Raw genomic sequence first — 18841 nt, forward strand, 5'->3', positions numbered from 1 at the left:
GTCAACATGATTTGACTGGCAGGATCAACACAAAACCTTGCTCTTTGCTTTCCTTAAAGTTCTGATTTGTTAAATTACTGTCCTGTTGACCTTACGGAGTGAATGGTATGTGTTAAAAGAGATTAATAACACAATACATAGCACATACACAACATCTAATCTGAGAGTTAACTAAGCCACATATTCATATAATCAACACCAAACTGCCATCTTTTAGGACTTGTGAATTCAGTCCTTCAGTCAAGGACGTGAAACACCTTACCACATATTATTGAAAACCAGTGAACCACTCAATGGAGACATCTAGAAGAAAGATATGGAAAGTGGTAAAAGAATGAGCAGGAAAAACCTACATGGAACTTTACGAGATAAGGGATTCCTGAAGAACAGGTTGTTTTGAGACTGATGTCACTCTTCACCCAGATCTTTCCACATGTCTCAGTAAAGACTTGGGGGCATATTTATTTTAAAACAACCATGCATCATAGCAAATCACCTTGCTGCGCTGCGTGACAGGGAAAGGGCAGCAATGCACCATATTTAACATAATACGTCACATTCCTGTCATTTCCTAGTGCTGGTGCAAAACGTGCTGCCTGCCGCCAATGCAGGCACCCGCCTGCATTGTAAGCAGGATTGTTTTTGTGCAGGAAGGGACACTTTACCTTTTCCTCTTTCTATGTGTGCTGCAGTGTCCAGCACACATAGAAGAGGAAAAACAAGGAGAAGTAAATGTATTTCTTCTTGTTATGCCTCACCTGGGACAGCGTAGCCTTTTGACATTTACCTCTCATCCCCTAGATTTTTATGAGGTAAAATTATCAGCCATTGTAGCATGAATGTCAATGGCATGTGATAATAGCGGGCATCTCATATCCATAACAACACAGGTGCATTGTACCAGTTTTCTCCATCCTTGGAATTTGAATTGGTTAGGCATCAACCAATCTAATACATAAATATCTCCCACTCTTCTTTCCTTCTCCCCTTCTCTCTTTTCTTTGTTTTCCCTCCATCACTGTGTCCTTCCCTGTCTTTCTCTCCTTCTCTCTCCACCTTTGTCTGTTCTCTATCACTCTCCGTTTCCTTTCCCTCTCTGTATTTCCCTCTCTCTCTCGCTATCTCTCCCCCTTCACTCTATCCCTTTACTCTCTCTCTCATACTGTCCTTCGCTCGCATACTCTGCCCCCTTTGCTCTCTCTGTTTTTCTCCGCCTTTATTTCACTTCTGTTCCATTCCACTCTCAATCAATCAATCAACAGTATTTGTATAGCGCACTACTCACCCGGTAGGGTCTCAAGGCGCTGGGGTGAGGGGTTTCTCACTGCTAGAAAAGCCAGGTCTTGAGTTGTTTCCTGAAGGACTCTCTATCTTTCCCTCTCTTTTTCCCCATCTTTGTTATTCTTCCTCTTCCTCTTCCTCTTCCTCTTTCTCTGTCTCTCTACAATTTCCTTTTTCCATCTCTCTCTTGCTCTATCTCTCTTCAATTCCCTACTTCTTTCTGTCCCTCTTTCCATCTCTCACCTACTCTGTGTGTGTGTGTGTGTCGTTCTCTCTTTTTCTCCCCTTTTATGCAGTCTTTCCTTTACTTGTCTCACTTCATCTCTCTTTCCTGTGTAGCAGAAACATGTTTGGATACAAACAGACAGATCTGCAAAAACAAGCCACTTAGAGCCAGATGTACGAAGCATTTTAATGGTTGCAAACACTTCGATTCAGTCTTTGCGACTCTTAAAATGTTTGTTTGAATGTACTAAAACATTTTAAGAGTCAGTAGACTTCTACTGACAAATGAAATGTCTTTGCGAATGGATACTGATTTGCAAATTGGAATGGGTGTATAGTAGGCGTCCATTTCAAATTGCAAGTCAGTATATGTTATATCAATATTTTGCAGCAGAAATCCAGTTGTAAAACATTGAAAAATGACCAACTACTAAATTTGGGGTTGGTAATGAATTTAGACCCTTCATTTTGTGGCTCGTTTAAAACATGGTTTGTTGAGGAGGATAAAGTGGCCCAGGAAACCACTTCCAAAACCCAAACAAACTTTTGAAAAAAAGTAAATCATTGTTTTTAAATGTAGCCCTGTTTCCTTTAAGAAAACCCGGCTATTTAAAATAAAAAAAAAGTGTACTTTACTCAAAACTGTGATCACATTCATGGAAGTCTGCTGACCCTAGCATTTAACCATACATGTGAAGGCCTTCAACCGTACAGAACTGTAATTTGCGACGTACCTGAGGTAGGTTGGATTACGACTTGGTACGATTTGAAATATTACAAACCGACCTATTATATATTATGTAGGTTGGTTGGTAAAATTCTTTAATGGTCGCATATTGCAACCATCTTTTGTACACCTGGCACCAAATACTTTAAATTACCTCAATGACATGGAGAGAGTGTGCTCTGTGAATGGATTTGTTCTCAGACAGGTCTTTGGAAACTGACAAATAATTGATGTGTACGAGCTAAGAATTGAACAGTTTTCTCCTAGAATATAACAGAAACAAGGAGGAAGACAGCAGACTTAACACCTCGTTGGCCTGCAGAGCAGTTATATATTATACCTCTTACGGCACAATACAATAAACATTTTTCACCTTATAGCTATGGGACCTCACTGATGACAGACAATGAAGACTTCATTGAGCAACTCCTGACATTAATAACTGAGGAAGAAACTATGATGTTCACTTAATCACTTTATTAGGGATCAGAAATTGACGTTTCATATCTGAAGGATTCCATGATATGTTTATGGTGTACTGCAGTGCTAAATGGTCTACACCCAGACCGATGCCCGGGATCCTCCGAATAAAAAATATAGACGGAATGGACTTCGATGAAATAGTCAAAGCGAGTAGAAACAGGAATAAAAGTATTTTTCTTGATATCTAAGATCATGAAATGCATGTTGCGGAAGATGAATCTCTTGCAGCCCGATATGTAGCCATTTTGTGAGCGACTTCATTTGACAATATTCCGCGCTCAATGAGCTGAGCCTGTCGTTCTCTGTGTCCTTCCAGCTCACTCCAGTGGCTCTCTTGGGTGACATTCTGCAGGAGTAAAAAACATACCTACATCAGACAGGCACTGCTGGGTACTGTAAACGGAAACAGATATAAAGAGATAATTCCTAAATTATTCTTTAACTGGGGAATTGACCGTAGGAAAATATAAACACATAGCTGCTCTGGCACAACAAAACACACACTTTTATTATAGAAAACCCTTACTTTAGGCAGACATTTATATGTCCATTCAGATACATTAATGAATTACTCTATGCTTATCTGGCTCAAATGGCTTTCAAACGCTTTGGAGCAGCTGTATCAACACTTTGCACCGCCGCAAAGTCACGCAAAGTGTCACAAAATGTTGCTAAAGTACTTACCTTCCAATGCTAATTTTTTATTGCACTGGAAAGTTGCCACCACAGTAACGCAAATAGAGCTGTTTTGTTTTGATTTAGATGCCCGTACATAGGTTTACTGAATCAGGTCCTTATATAGGCACATTTCGCATTGCCCTTATTTAGGAATAGAATCCCAGTCCTTATTTAGGCATTTGCCGTGAAATCCAAATACAGGCATGGTCACCTACATCCGTCCATCCCAAATCACAACGAGTTCTCAGAAACCAGACCCTTAAGTCATTGGGACATTCCGTGCTTGGCTTATTGATTTCTCCAAGAACTCATTTATTATGCATGAACCGCTATACCCTAAGGGTTCATTCATGACGTCTTCCTCTGCCCCACTTTAGGTCAATGCTAGCATTCTAAGTACCTTCCAGGTATAAATATACCTTCACTTGCCATGGCAAGTCACGGCTGCAAACTTGCACGGCTTGGCTACATGGCTCGCCACTGCAAGTTCAGAAGGAATTAGAGTCCCCGCCTGACACACTGACCAGACGCTGTCATCCTCCTCGCAGAGAATCTAGCTCCAGTGTTTTCTGACTCCCTTCGCGGGCTGTTAGAGATCGAGACCCGGAAAGAGATTCCAACCTCTCTCATTCTAAGGTATGGAGCAGACTAGAACCTAGAGGGACTCTTGGCAATACAAAACTATAGCTAACTATACTATAGAAAACAGCACCTACTTCTTACCTCGTACTACACTTAGGTTAGATACACTGGGGTAGAACTATTTAGAAGCACCAGACTAGTATTCACATTTTAGTCTGTGTTATTTATGTATGTTTATATAGGTCATAGCTAAAAGACCATGCTATTGCAGTATTATTTCTTCTTTTTTTTTTGATAATCAACTTTATTGATTTTACATAAACAAAATTCATTGGTTGCAGCTCACGAATCAGCACATGTAGTAGGTCGGCGATAGTAAAGAGGGCAAGCAGGGTCAGTCCATTCCAGTCCAGCAGTATCCCCTGGATAGTAGTTACAGCTCAGCGTGGAACATAAGAAAAACAGAAAATCATGGTGGTATCATATTGTATCATTTCCCCCATATTTTGTGAAATAATTCCGGGAATCCTCGGGCTTCAAATAGGGCTTCCTCCTGGGTCCCGCACCAATCCACCCCTCTCCTCCATCCCCCCACAGTTGGGGCCCTGGCCCGCGACCAGTGCAGCACTATGTCCCTCTTGGCCACCGCCACCGCCGTCCCAAGGAGACATTTGTCCGTCCTGGAACCGTCTAGACCGTCAAAGACCCCCAGCAGCATCCGCAATGGGTCATGCGGGACCACCCATCCCAGGGCCCGGGTGAGCTCCCATTCCACCCCCCACCAGAATGACATTATCGCCGGGCAGAGCCACACCATGTGGTAGAAATCAGCAGAGGCCATGCCACATCTCGGGCAGTCCAAAGAGGGTCTTAGTCGGGCATGGAACAACCGTTCCGGGGTGAGGTATGCCGCATGGAGGTAGTATATCTGTACCAGGTGCAGCTTGGAGGACGCGGTCAGGGTTCTGGGCGCCATAAGGGCATCTCTCCAATCCGCCTCCTCCAGGGGACCCACCCACCCCTCCCAGCGGGCACGAAGTCGGTCTAGGGAAGCGGGGCCATTGTTCACTAGGGAATGGTAAATGCGGGACATTCCTCCTCTGCCCAGATTCCCCATCATCACCTGGGCCTCTAGCGGGCTAAACTCTGGAAGGGAGACAGGTGAGGAGAGATGTGTGTAGAGGGCGTGGCGTAGTTGTAGGTAGCGAAAGTGCTGGGTGTGAGAAAGGGCGTGGCATTGCTGTAAATCTGTAAATGAGCGGATATGGTCCCCACCCTGACATCCCCGAACACCGATACCCCAATGAGGTCCCAACGGCGGAACCCCTGCAGGGACGAAACCTCCCGCAACCAGGTCCCATGCCAGAGCGGTGTCTGCCGAGTGAGTGTTCGGTCCCACCCCACGTGTCTCAAGGCAGCGCGCCAGGCCATGAATACCGTTCTGGTGACCGGGGCCATTGTCTGCGGCACTGGAGTGCCGTACAGAAGTGCCTGAATCTGTGGAAAGTCCACCCGATAGGCTGGGTCGGACCAGCCACCTGCATACCAGTCGTGGATGACGATAAGTTTAGTGGCAAGGTAATAAAGGTGGAGGTGGGTCAACTCCATACCTCCATCAAAGGGGGGGGGAAGGTGCGGCTGTGTGCCAGGGATATGCGTGGTCGGCCGCCTCCCCAGAGAAACCGGGTTAGGACCCCGTCGAGTTCGCGGAACCCACTGCGTGGGAGGGGTTTGGTGATGTTCTGCAGTTTATAAAGGAATCGGGGGAGGACCATCATTTTGAAGAGCATGCTCCTACCCAGGGGGCTGAGGGGGAGAGCTTGCCACCTCTTAACATCAGCCTTCATCCGGACGACCAAGGGCGTGATGTTCAAGGCCCACTCAAGCTCCGGCAAGAGAGCTACCCATACCCCGAGGTACTTGACCGAATGACGCCTGAGGGGAATGGTCGACTGCCAGTCGTAGCACTCCCTGGAAGGGTGAAGCGGGACCAAAGTGGACTTGGCCGCATTGAGACGAAGTCCGGAGACTCCCTCAAAGGCCGAGAGAACCTGCAGACACCTGGGGCCCGAGTCCGCTGGATCCGCCAGGTAGAGAAGCACGTCATCGGCATAGAGAGAATAAGGGGGTCTCGCTGGATGAGCGCCGCCAGGGGCTCCATCGCCAACGCGAATAGGAGTGGCGAGAGGGGGCACCCTTGACGCGTGCCCCTGCGGATCGGGAAAGCCTCGGAGAGCTCTCCATTAATAAGCACCCGGGCTCGGGGATTGCCATAGAGGACCTTAATGAGGTGGCGGAACGAGGGGCCGAAGCCCAGCACATCCTGCAGGTAATCCCAGTTCACCATGTCGAAGGCCTTTTCAAAGTCAAGGAAAAGGAGGGCCAGCTACGGGGTCAGTGGAGCACGGTGGGCCAGGGCCAAGTGGAGACGGCGGATGCAGTGACGGGTACCTCTAGCCGGCATGAACCCACACTGGTTGGGGTGGACCAAGTCCTGCAGGAGGGGCCGGAGCCTCTGGGCCAAGACCATGGCAAAGAGCTTGATTTCTGTGTTGATCAACGAGATCGGGCGGTAGGCCGCAAAGCTCAGAGAAGGCGGCTGAATTATCGGAATAACCACGATCGTGGCCAAGTCCGATTCAGGGGGGAAGGAGCCAGTTTTCGCTACATGGCGGAAGAGGTCCAGTAGCCGGGGGGCCAAGATGTCACGAAAGGCAGCGTAGTATTCCTGTGGGTACCCGTCGGGACCGGGCGTCTTACCGGGGTGCAGGAGGGAAATGGCATCTTGAACCTCCTTCAAAGTGAAGGGGCGGTCTAGAGCATCTGCAGTGTCCTGGGGAGAGAAGGCAGTCGGGCGTCAGCCCTGTCCAGCAGGGCGGTCAGAGGCGCATCCGAAGGTCGAGCAGCATAAAGGCGCATGTAGAAGTGGGCAAAGGTTCGTGCTATGGCCGCGGAAGTCACATGGACGGTGCCGTCGTGCGAGCAAACCTCTGGAATAATACGGTTGATTTTGGGATAAGAGACCAAAAGTCGTTCCACACTAGAGAAACCTTATGGTGGCCCCCATTCGTCCTCCATTACGATGTTCTCAGCAAGGTATGTGGAGTAACATCAGGGTGAATATAGAGAGTAGAGAAGTGGCCTAGGCCTTTATTAACGGGTTGTCCTTTGTTTTTCAGATTGCCTACAACCCGTGCAGCATCATCCCGGCCCATCCTTTTTTTCCCTCACCTGATCACCTCTAAGCACTGGGTAGTAACTGAACCGAGCTTGGGGAGATCTGGAGGTGGACCCCTTGAGCATCACCCGGATCCCGAAGAGCATCGAGAGATCAGACAGAATCCAATACCCACGAAATACCGCTCTTCTTTGTCTGGGTGATCCTTCAAGATGGCAACGATGGATGATGTGCTGCAGGCACTATTATTGGTTCAGCAGGAGTTAGCTGCTTCAAAAGCAGAAACCGCGGCATTGAGGGAAAAGGTGGAGAGGCAGGCACGCAATCCTTTTGATGTCTCCTCATCCTCCTCTCAGAAACATGTTACAGTGCCCCCTCCCGTTCCTCTGGCTTCGCCGGAGAGATATTCAGGGGATCCGCTTAAAATACAGACCTATCTCACACAGATCGCGTTACACTTTTCTTGTAGGTCCGCCTCCTTCCCTAACAATCTATCGAGAGTCGCTTTTGCGATTTCGTATCTCACAGGGGATGCGGCTGATTGGGCTGTTCCGTTGGTTCGAAAGGATGACCCTTTGCTTTCTGACTGGGTAGAGTTTAGAAAAGAGTTCGAAAGGGTGTTTGACCGTCGGGCTACCACCTTCAGTGCGGATAAGGAGCTCTTGGAGCTCAAGCAGGGTAAAAGGGATCTGGTATCCTACATGACGGCTTTTAACCGTTTGATAGCAGAGACAGCTTGGCCGGAGGAGAAGAGGATGTCCATCTATTACCAGGGTTTGTGCGAGGAGATGAAAGACGTATTGGCACAAATAGACCCTCAACCTACCTCCTGCATTGATCTAATCAATCTTACTCTACGGTTAGACCATCGCATGTCAGAACGTCATGGGGGAGGTCGAAAAGGGGATAGGCCCTTATTGGTGAAAGAACATGATCATCGACCTCTGGCTACCCCTACGAACGTGGGGGCAGAGTCTATGGATATCGGGGCCATGAGACCACCCTTATCCAGATCAGAAAGGGAGACCTGCCGGGCTCAGGGTCTATGTATGTACTGTGGCAAAAAGGGCCACTACGTCCGGGAGTGTCCGGCCAAGCCTAAGAGAAGGAACACTTATTTCCCAGGGAAGAAAGTGGCTGTGAGTGTGGTGGGAGAAACCGAAATGAGTCAGTCTTCCTCTGCAGAAACAGGGAGGGAGGTACAGGGTCCTGTGTGGCAGATCCCGTCTTTGGCCATACCAGAAAAGAAAAACACCGAATCACACATAGTCCTAGATATGCTTCTGACAGTCCAGCAAACGACGTATCAGGTCCGGTCCATGATAGACTCTGGAGCCATTCGGAATTTCATAGACCATGGACTGGTACAGCGGCTGGGGCTGAACCGAGTGTGCAGTGAGAAACCCGAACCAGTATTGGCGGTGGATGGCACCCTGCTGAAATCAGGTCCTATAATCGAGCACACGGAAATGTTAGAACTAACACTTCCTGGGGACCCTCAGGACCATGTGGAAAACATAGTCCTTAATATCATCGAGGCTCCTCAGGACGATATTATACTGGGTATGCCGTGGCTGTGGCGACATAGCCCTTCCATGGATTGGAGACAGAAAACTATTCGATTCCAGTCTGGGGAGTGTCTGTCGCAATGCATGAGAAACCATCAGTCTGTAGCATTGGCTCTTGCCCTGGTACACCAAGTGGCCACTGCAGCAGAGAAAGAGGTCATACTGCCATTGGAGTATGCCGCATATCAGGATGTGTTTAGCGAGGTTAAAGCTGAATCGTTACCACCACATCGCGAGTATGACTGCAGGATTGATCTGGTGGATGGGGCAGTCTCTCCGTCCTGCAGAGTGTATGCCTTGTCTGACCCAGAGAATAGACAACTATGTGAATACTTGGAGCATTACAGTGCAATAGGGTTTATCCGACCCTCTCGCTCTCCTGCAGCCTCTCCTCTTTTTTTTATTGCAAAGTCCAATGGAGACTTGAGGATCTGCATTGACTATCGCGTCTTGAATAAAAATACGGTGAGGAATCGGTATCCGCTTCCGCTCATCCCAGTGTTATTGGACCAGGTTAGAGAAGCTACCATCTACACTCGCCTCGACCTTCGAGGGGCCTACCACCTGGTCCGAATACGCAAAGGAGATGAGTGGAAGACGGCCTTCAAGACGCGGTATGGACTGTACGAATACTTGGTAATGCCGTTCGGGCTGTGCAATGCCCCGGCGGCATTCCAGTTTTTTTTGTAACCAACATCCTGAAGGAATATCTAGATCGCATTGCGGTCGTGTATATCGACGATATTCTTATCTAGTCAGGTTCCCCTGCACAACACTCCAAACATGTGTGTATGATCCTACAACGGTTGCATGAGAACCACTTGTATTGCAAGCTAAGCAAATGCGAGTTTAGCGTTCGACAAGTGAAATTTCTAAGTGTGATTCTGAGTCCCCAGGGGTTCAGCATGGCTGAAAGGAAAGTGGCAGCAGTGCAGTAGTGGCCGGTCCCAAGGAATGTGCGGGAGGTCCAATGTTTCCTTGGTTTCGCCAACTATTACAGGCGTTTCATTTCACACTTCTTACAATTGGCAGCCCCTATAACCAGGCTGTTGAGGAAAGGGGTTCCTTATGTTTGGACTCCTGAGTCTACAAAAGCTTTTGTGCAACTCAAGGAGGCTTTCTGCTCTGCACCGATATTACATCACCCTCAGGTTGATATCCCTTTCATCGTTGAAGCCAACACGTCGGATGTGGCAATAGGCGCAGTCCTGTCACAAAGGGAAAGAGAGACAGGACAGTTGCACCCAGTGGCGTTCCTGTCCAAGAAGTTGAACCAGGCTGAGATAAATTATACCGTGGCGGAAAAGAGCTCCTGGCGATCAAAAGAGCCTTCCAGGAATGTAGATATTACTTGTGGGGGGCTCAACATCCCGTTACGGTATATACGGATCATCGCAATCTGCAGTATATGAGAACTGCCAGACACCTGATGCAGAGGCAGATGCGATGGACTTTGTTCTTTGCCGAATAAAACTTCGTGATAACCTTCCGTCCTGGTTCAGACATTCGAAAAGCAGACTCGCTATCAAGGCAGAGCGACGAAGGTACTCCACGCTTGGCCTCTCCCAAGGCTATCGTAGCACCTGAGAAGGCCCTATGCGTTGTCACCGTGGACAAATTCCTGGAACAAGTAAAAAAACATTACTCTTTGGCACAGTGGCAGGAATGGGTCACGAAGGACAGACAACGCACTCTTCAGCATGGCATACCCTTATACTGCAATCGTCTGTTTTTGCCACAACATGAGGTCCGACAGAAGGCGTTCAACTGGTGCCATAATGCTGTGTTAGCAGGACACCCAGGTTATAAGAAAACGCTTTTGTCCTTACAACGTTCTTTCGGGTGGGAAAACATGGCGAAGGATGTAAAAACATGGGTTTCCCAATGTGATACTTGTGCGCGGGCCAAGGGAGATACCTGTAGAGCAAAGGGGGTTTTGTTGCCGTTACCCACTCCGTCCAGCCCTTGGCAAATCATCAGCCTCGATTTTGTTGTGGGATTACCCATGGATCAAGGGTGTAACGCGATTTTGGTGGTGGTGGATAGTCTAACCAAAGCAGGACATTTCCTTCCATGCAAGAATTTGCCTACCGCCGCCCAGACAGCCCAAATGTTGCTCCAACAGGTGGTCCGGCTGCACGGCCTTCCCAAGGTCATTGTTTCGGACAGGGGACCACAGTTTGTTGCCAGGTTTTGGAAGGCTTGGTGCACGGCGTTGCAGGTGGAGGTGGCCTTGTCCACGAGTTTTCATCCGCAGACAGACGGCCAGACCGAGAGACTAAATCAGACTCTTAAGAAATTCTTGAGATGCTATGCGAAGGAGGCCTCGGAATCCTGGGTGTCGTTGTTGTGGTTGGCGGAACTGACGTACAATAACTCCTGGCACAGTTCCATTAAAGAAACCCCCTTCAGGGCTAACACCGGGTACCATGCCAACACCCTGCCCCTGACTGTGCCAAGTGAGGTAAAGGATCATCCGTTGGTTCATGCTAAGGTGAAGAACTTACTGGAGGTACACAAGCGGATACATAAGGAGCTGGTTCGGGCCAAACTAACCTACAAGAAGTGGGCGGATGTCCATCGACAAGTGGGGCCTCAGTACCAGGTGGGGGACCGGGTGTGGTTGTCCACCAAGAACATCAGGTTCCGGTACCGTAGCATTTTCCACCCACGCTTCGTCGGTCCGTATCCCGTCATCCGACAAGTGAACCCGGTGGCGTATAAATTGAAACTGCCTGCATCTCTACGAATACATCCGGTCTTCCACTGTAGCCTCCTGAAACCGGCGGTTGGTCAACGGCGTATGGCAACTCCTCCAGTGGAAAGGGATAGCCAGTTGGAGTATGAGGTGCGAAGGATTTTGGATTCCCGGTTTCAGCGGGGCCGACTGTGGTACCTCGTTTCCTGGAAAGGATACACCTCGGAGGAGGATTCCTGGGAACCCTGCACGGGTGTGCATGCCCCGAGAGCTGTGAGTCTGTTCCATGCTCGCAACCCAGGGAAGCCTGGTTCTGGTAGGCGCTTGGGAGGGGGACGTACTGTCAGGATCTGAGGTTGAATAGTATCGCGCCTGCCTAAATCATTAAGGACCTCGAGTTCCAGAAGTCTGTGCAGCAAGGAGGTGGGGACTATTTAACCATCTCCAACCAGGAAGTCGGGTTCTATTGGATTTTGTGACCTGTACTGTTGCGGTGCGGCTGCCCGCAAGTTAGTGGTGCTCTGTGGTGCTTCGCAGATTACTGCTGAAGACACGGACACCCCTCGGTTGAGTCCCGGAGCAGGAGCGGTGCGGTCCGTTACCGCGCATGGTTCTGGATGAGTGTGTCGGCTGATGCACTCCGAGTGTTCTGTGGTGCTTCGCTGTCATATTTCGCGAAGACACAGACACTCGTTGGCTAGTACGTTATTCCAAAGGAGGAGATTCCTTGGTTGTTTCCCGGAGTAAGAACTTGGAATTACCGACGGGAACTGGAGCATTCCGGAATCTATATACACGAACGTCTGTTCGGATCGGAGTTGTTTTTGTTTTGCAATTGTTGGATGCAGAAGGATCGTCTGCATCACAGAGCAGGGAAGCTCTTTCCTAAGACATCTACCGGAACGCTAGGACGTCCTAGGAGCCCAGAGGTACTGTAGACTCCATTGATTGGGTGGGCGTCAAGGTGTCAAGGGAGACCCTTGTCCGGTGACTCTTTGTTTGCGTACCTTTATTTCTCCTTATGGTTTTCTTTGGGCTCTGATGCTGGTATCTGCGGGAATCGGTCTTTAGCCTCTGTGACTGAACAGAATAGAGATCGGTCCTGTACCAAGTACATTCCTTGCGGAAGAGATCACTACATTCTGTGGGAAGGCTGGCCATTTCCTTTTAGGTCTCCTTGGTGTGTGCCCTGGTATGTAGATAGAAATGATTACATGGGGGAGGGATAGGAATAGGAAGAGGTATGGGTGTGTAATATGTGCTTGTGTCTTTGTAGGCTCTACCACAAGTCGTTCCATACTAGAGAAACCTTATGGTGGCCCCCATTCGTCCTCCATTACGGTGTTCTCAGCAAGGTATGTGGAGTAACATCAGGGTGAATATAGAGAGTAGAGAAGTGGCCTAGGCCTTTATTAACGGGGTGTCCTTTGTTTTTCAGATTGCCTACAACCCGTGCAGCATCATCCCGGCCCATCCTTTTTTTCCCTCACTTGATCACCTCTAAGCTCTGGGTACTAACTGAACCAAGCTTGGGGAGATCTGGAGGTGGACCCCTTGAGCATCACCCGGATCCCGAAGAGCATCGAGAGATCTGACACAGGGACACTCCCCAGGACTGTCCGCCCCCGGGGGGCGCTCCCACGCAGCCCCGGTGGTCCAGCGGCAGGAATCAGGGGAGGAGGCCGGAGATCATCAAGCTATGCTGCAGGGGGAGCCGCAGGCCATGCAGGGTGATGCGGCAGGTGAGGACCGAAGCAGCCACAGTTCCTCTCCTCCTCGGGGTCTCACAGGCGGCCCAAGCGGCTCACAAGCGGGGTCGGGGGGGAGCGACACACCGCCGGGCCACAGGCACACTCGCACCCTCTCCACCGCCTCAGGCTTGCCCCAGGTCATCTCTGGCCGCCGCCCCGTGGGAGCACCGCGGATCATCCACCGCCGCGGCCGCAGTCCAGACGGCCTCTCCGGAGATCGCACCCCCTTACTCCGACAGCGGAAGCATGTGACTAGGGGGCCGTCCACCCCGGCCCCCCGGTAGTCAGGCACCAGCTTCCCACAGCCTGTAACTCACAGGGCGGGCCCAGCGGGGCTCGGGTTCAGGACACCTCCGGTCGCCCTCCTTCCAAAGTGGGACACAATCCGTCCGCCTCCGGCCCGTGGGGGAACTGCGCCTGCGCTGTCGCGGATGGAGCGACGCCTCACCCGGGCAGCGGCGGGCGCCGGGTCCGGCACGTCACAGGGCCAGGACTCCTCTCAGGGCGACAGCGAGGCCGCCATCTTGCGTATTCCACAGCCAGAGGAGACGGGGCCAGCCATGGTCACACCAGCTTCGGGAGTCTCTCCACGCGGCATCAGGCAGCACAGGCAGGTCAGGGGAGTCCGGCTGCACAGTGCTGGGCGTCGATGGCAGCTGCAGGGTACGGATACAAGGCGGATGATGGATGGGGGTCCGGAGCACTCTTAGAGTGCGACCGCCATCTTGACGCCTCAAGCCACTCCCCGTTATTACTTCTTACTGCTCACTCTGTACGTTTTATATCTTGCATACTGTCTTACGATCGATCGTCACAGCTCATATCTCTTGCACGAGAAATAAGACTGTTCAATAAATCCTTTTATTGAAACTCCCGTCTATTCTTTCTGTGTAACTCTGCAGAAACGAAGCATGCACGATTGACTGAGTGAAACTGTTATGTATTGTTTCCACATTCTGAGACTGTTACGATTCTAAGGGAAACAAAGTTGTCATGTTTATGTGGTTGTCAGAAACAAATCCCTTCTTGTTCATTTTAGAAGTTTCTAGTGACCTCTGAGTTAGCTGGCACACAAAGTAATTAAGTTTAATATACTCGATAGAGGCATACTGACCTCAGTCCTATGCCAAAACTATAGTGTATATTATTCCAATGCGCAGAGCCTATAAGGGAAATAGGAACTACACTACATGGCGCCCAACTTTTTGGTAAGGCACTAATTTAATGCTAGATACTGAAGAACCTCAGTCGTGCTTTTCTCAGAGACCCCTACTCATAATACTCCATAAGACGTCTGAAGTGGGTAGGGATAATATCCGCCATAGCTGAGTAGGACGAAAATCCTGTGTATTAGCTGTTTGGTTTGTTCAACGTTGAAGGATACAGTGTTCCAAAATATTGTGCACCTTATCTTTGTTTCCTTGAAACTTGCTTTGCATTTTTCATTAAAGAATGACCGATAGCGACAATAACACCGGGACCGGTGGAACTGTGGCTGACCCAGTCGTAACATCTTTTAATCATACAGGTTTTAATAAAACCGATGAGGATGTTATTAAAATCCCTTCAAATTTAAGGAAAGCCATTACTCTAAAATTTATAAAACATGGTCTAACACCTAGAGGTGGTAGAGCAGTTTTCGTGATAGAGGCACATAAATCTTTTCAGACAGAGGTATTCTATTCATGGATAGTATTCCCAGAATCAAATCCAGTAACAAAAGTGTTTCACTTCTACAAAGAAGATGAACCACCTGAGGAATATATTCCTTTCGAGGATGTTGAAATTCCACTCCCATACCAGAAGCATCAGCTCTGGTTTAAAGGTTCCCCCATACATAGATCGCAAGTTGCCCTGTGGCAGGGGGCTGACGCGCGATTGCTGGAGCGCTGCTACTATTGTTATTTTTAACCTTTTTCCTGCTGACTACAAGCAGCGACAGCATTTTACTTGACCCTGGTCCTGCTGACCACGAGCAGCGACATCGCTTTTTAAATACCCCCACTTTCACCCCGCTGATTACTAGCTGGGATACTCACCTCCTGACTTGGCAGTCACTCTCGTAGAGGCCAAGCCGCCTGCTGTGGGTTCACCGCCTAACGGGCTCCCCAGCGGCCGCGGGCGCCATCTTGGAACGGGTCGGTTAGCGAGCTAGAGTCTCGCCACACCCCCCTCGCCACCATCCTATTTTAGGACCACCCCTCTTTCCCCTAGTGATCGCAAGTTGCCCTGTGGCAGGGGGCTGACGCGCGATTGCTGGAGCGCTGCTACTATTGTTATTTTTAACCTTTTTCCTGCTGACTACAAGCAGCGACAGCATTTTACTTGACCCTGGTCCTGCTGACCACGAGCAGCGACATCGCTTTTTAAATACCCCCACTTTCACCCCGCTGATTACTAGCTGGGATACTCACCTCCTGACTTGGCAGTCACTCTCGTAGAGGCCAAGCCGCCTGCTGTGGGTTCACCGCCTAACGGGCTCCCCAGCGGCCGCGGGCGCCATCTTGGAACGGGTCGGTTAGCGAGCTAGAGTCTCGCCACACCCCCCTCTCCACCATCCTATTTTAGGACCACCCCTCTTTCCCCTAGTGATCGCAAGTTGCCCTGTGGCAGGGGGCGGACGCGCGATTGCTGGAGCGCTGCTACTATTGTTATTTTTAACCTTTTTCCTGCTGACTACAAGCAGCGACAGCATTTTACTTGACCCTGGTCCTGCTGACCACGAGCAGCGACATCGCTTTTTAAATACCCCCACTTTCACCCCGCTGATTACTAGCTGGGATACTCACCTCCTGACTTGGCAGTCACTCTCGTAGAGGCCAAGCCGCCTGCTGTGGGTTCACCGCCTAACGGGCTCCCCAGCGGCCGCGGGCGCCATCTTGGAACGGGTTGGTTAGCGAGCTAGAGTCTCGCCACACCCCCCTCGCCACCATCCTATTTCAACGGCCCCCATGTGTCAGCGCAGCGTACGAGCGCAGCGGGCGCGCCGTAGGCGCGCCGGAGTTGCGCCTGAGTTAAGCCCGTCTGCGCCCGTCCGCGGCCGGCCCGGGCTAGGGGCGCGTTACTCTGTCCCTCTCCTTACTTATTCCCGCCCCTCCCTTATGCTATGTCACCATCCCGCACTCCCCCCGCCTGAGTCAGCCCTTAAGCTTGCTTCACTTGGCTTGTTTACGGCCCGTAAATCGTTCCCAGAGATTACTACTTTTCGCCCTACTTCTGGGTCCCCAGTCCTGGATCCCAGATCTTGTACTCACTCATTGGTAAGAGCCCCAAACTCTTCTCTATCAGTGTTCTATCTTAATACCCGGTCCCTGGTCAGTCACCAGTTAGACATTTTTTATCTACTCGGGTCAGAACAGCCAGACATCTTGTTCCTGACCGAGACCTGGTTGACAGATGATTCCTCCCCTGACATCCTGGCAGCCATCCCCCCCGGATACTACATACTACATGCCAACCGAGCCTCTGGCAAGGCTGGAGGGGGGGTTGCTGCTATCATTAAACACCCGATTCGTTTTTCCATAGTGCCCACTACCAGCATTCCCATGACAGATTGCTTGGTACTCAGATTGGAACAGCCAGGGTCCTCTCTCATTTGTGCCCTAGTCTATCGTCCCCCTCAATCCATGCCCAACTTTCCTGCCCACTTCGGCGATCTTATTTCTCAGCTTACCATCAATAACTCTAATGTTTTGGTTCTGGGAGATTTTAATTATTGGCCGTCGGACGCCCATGAATCCCTTGGCTCACTGGCTTTCTCAGACCTCATGCTAGGTCTGAACTGTATTCAGCACATCCACTCGCCTACGCACATTAAGGGTCACACCTTAGACCAGGTTTGGACATCTTGCCTGGATATCTCTGCCCCTCTGGTCCTACCCTGCCTCTGGTCAGACCATTCTTTAATTACTTTTACTTTAGCGAGGCCCCTGCTTGTTATTAAGCCCCGAGAAACCAACTTCCTGGCTCGCAACTGGAATAGGTCAGAACTAAATGAATTCAGTTCCCTCCTTAGTTCCTCACTCCCCCCCACCCCTGATCCATCCGTTTCCATTGATTCCCAGACATCGAGCCTCACTCGTTGGCTTATCTCCGCTGCCGATGTAGTAGCCCCTTTAAAATTAGTTAGAGCGAGACGCTGTCACGACGCTCAAAGGTGGTTCACCGAGGATCTGAGAGCCCTAAAATTAGGCCTCCGTCAGGCAGAACGGCGGTGGCGCCGGGGGTACTCTCCTGAGACCAGGGAGGTATTTTCCTCCCTGCTCAAAAAGTACAAAACAGCTATAGCCTCGGCCAAGTCCTCTTACTTTTCGAATAAAATCATGGATTCTGCAAATAAATCAAAGGATATATTCTCAATTATAGAAGAATTATCTAACCCAGCGAGACTCACAATAGGGCCTCTCCCCTCTCAACACCTGTGTGATTCCTTGAACGAATTTTTTGTAGAAAAAATTATTAAAATTAAAACTAGCATTGCTGCCCAAGCCCCGCTTGTCCCTTCCCCGTCCACTGACTCCATTAATTATCTCAATTCTCACACTCTAACTCTGATCCCCCTCATCTCGACAGCCAATTTCTTCTCACTCCTGAATAAAATTTCCTCCGGTTCCCCTCGCGACTGCTGCTCCCCCTCGGCCTTTCGAGCAGCTTTCACTTCTTGCCCCGAACCCCCTCTGGCCCTTCTAAACAACTCTTTGGCCACAGGGAAAGTTCCCTGTTCCTTTAAACAGGCCGAGGTGGTCGCCATTCTGAAAAAACCTTCGGCAGACCCCTCTATCTTGAGCAACTATCGCCCCATATCCCTTCTCCCTTTCCTCAGTAAAGTCTTGGAGTCGCACGTAACTCAGACACTCAGCACCTTTATTGTCAGAGAGGCTGGTATCCACGGGACCGCCCTGGACTGGTTTCAGTCCTTTCTGACGGAACGTCAACAAGCCGTCAGGCTGTCCCAGTTCTCTGCCACCCAGGTAGGGCTGACCTGTGGTGTCCCCCAGGGCTCCTCATTATCCCCTCTCCTTTTTAATTTGTATTTAGCCCCTTTACTTCGTGCCCTTCGTGGGATGAGTGTCGCCGCGTTCAATTACGCAGACGACATCCAGTTGATTTTTACCATCGACCCCTCTGATGACTCAACCTCCATCTTCCAAAATACACTCTGTTTCATCAGCAACTGGATGAGCTCAAACCACTTGAAGCTTAACCCCGACAAGACTGAACTGATTCTTGTCGGGGGAGCTTCCAATCCTTGGCAGCCCTCCATCTGGCCTGCAAGCCTCGGAAGCCCTCCCTCCCCAGCCAACTCCGCTAAAAGTCTGGGTATTGTCATCAGTAATGATCTCTCCATGACTCCCCAGATCAGCGCGGTGGTGTCCGCCAGCCATTTCCAACTCAGGAAAATTCGAAAAATCTCCCGCCTACTCACCACCGAAGCACTTACTTTAGCGCTGCTTGCGTTAGTGATCAGTAGACTTGATTACGCAAACGCATTGTATGTAGGCATCCCTGATTATCAACTGAAAAGACTTCAGCTGATTCAAAATCAAGCCGCCCGCTTGATTTACCATCAGCCGAGAGATCGACATGTTCGCCCTCTGCTAAAGAGTCTTCACTGGCTCCCGACATCTGCCCGCTGTAAATTAAAGCTTGGCTGTATCATTTCAAAATCCC

At 50.0% G+C, this 18841-nt stretch overlaps 1 protein-coding gene across 2 annotated transcripts in view; it reads right to left on the minus strand.

Moving 5' to 3' along the window:
- Positions 1-2695: 2695 nt before the first annotated feature.
- CFAP99 (cilia and flagella associated protein 99) overlaps positions 2696-18841 on the minus strand; it is a 381916-nt gene continuing 365770 nt past the window's right edge. For both annotated transcript variants that reach the window (XM_078679007.1, XM_078679006.1), the window contains exon 16: positions 2696-3062. In XM_078679007.1, the coding sequence (XP_078535133.1) occupies positions 2907-3062 (156 nt within the window). In that variant the 3' untranslated portion in view covers positions 2696-2906. The remainder of the gene's footprint in view (positions 3063-18841) is intronic.

Source organism: Lissotriton helveticus, chromosome 2_2, assembly GCF_964261635.1.
Source record: "Lissotriton helveticus chromosome 2_2, aLisHel1.1, whole genome shotgun sequence".
In the NCBI taxonomy this organism is placed as follows: domain Eukaryota; kingdom Metazoa; phylum Chordata; class Amphibia; order Caudata; family Salamandridae; genus Lissotriton; species Lissotriton helveticus.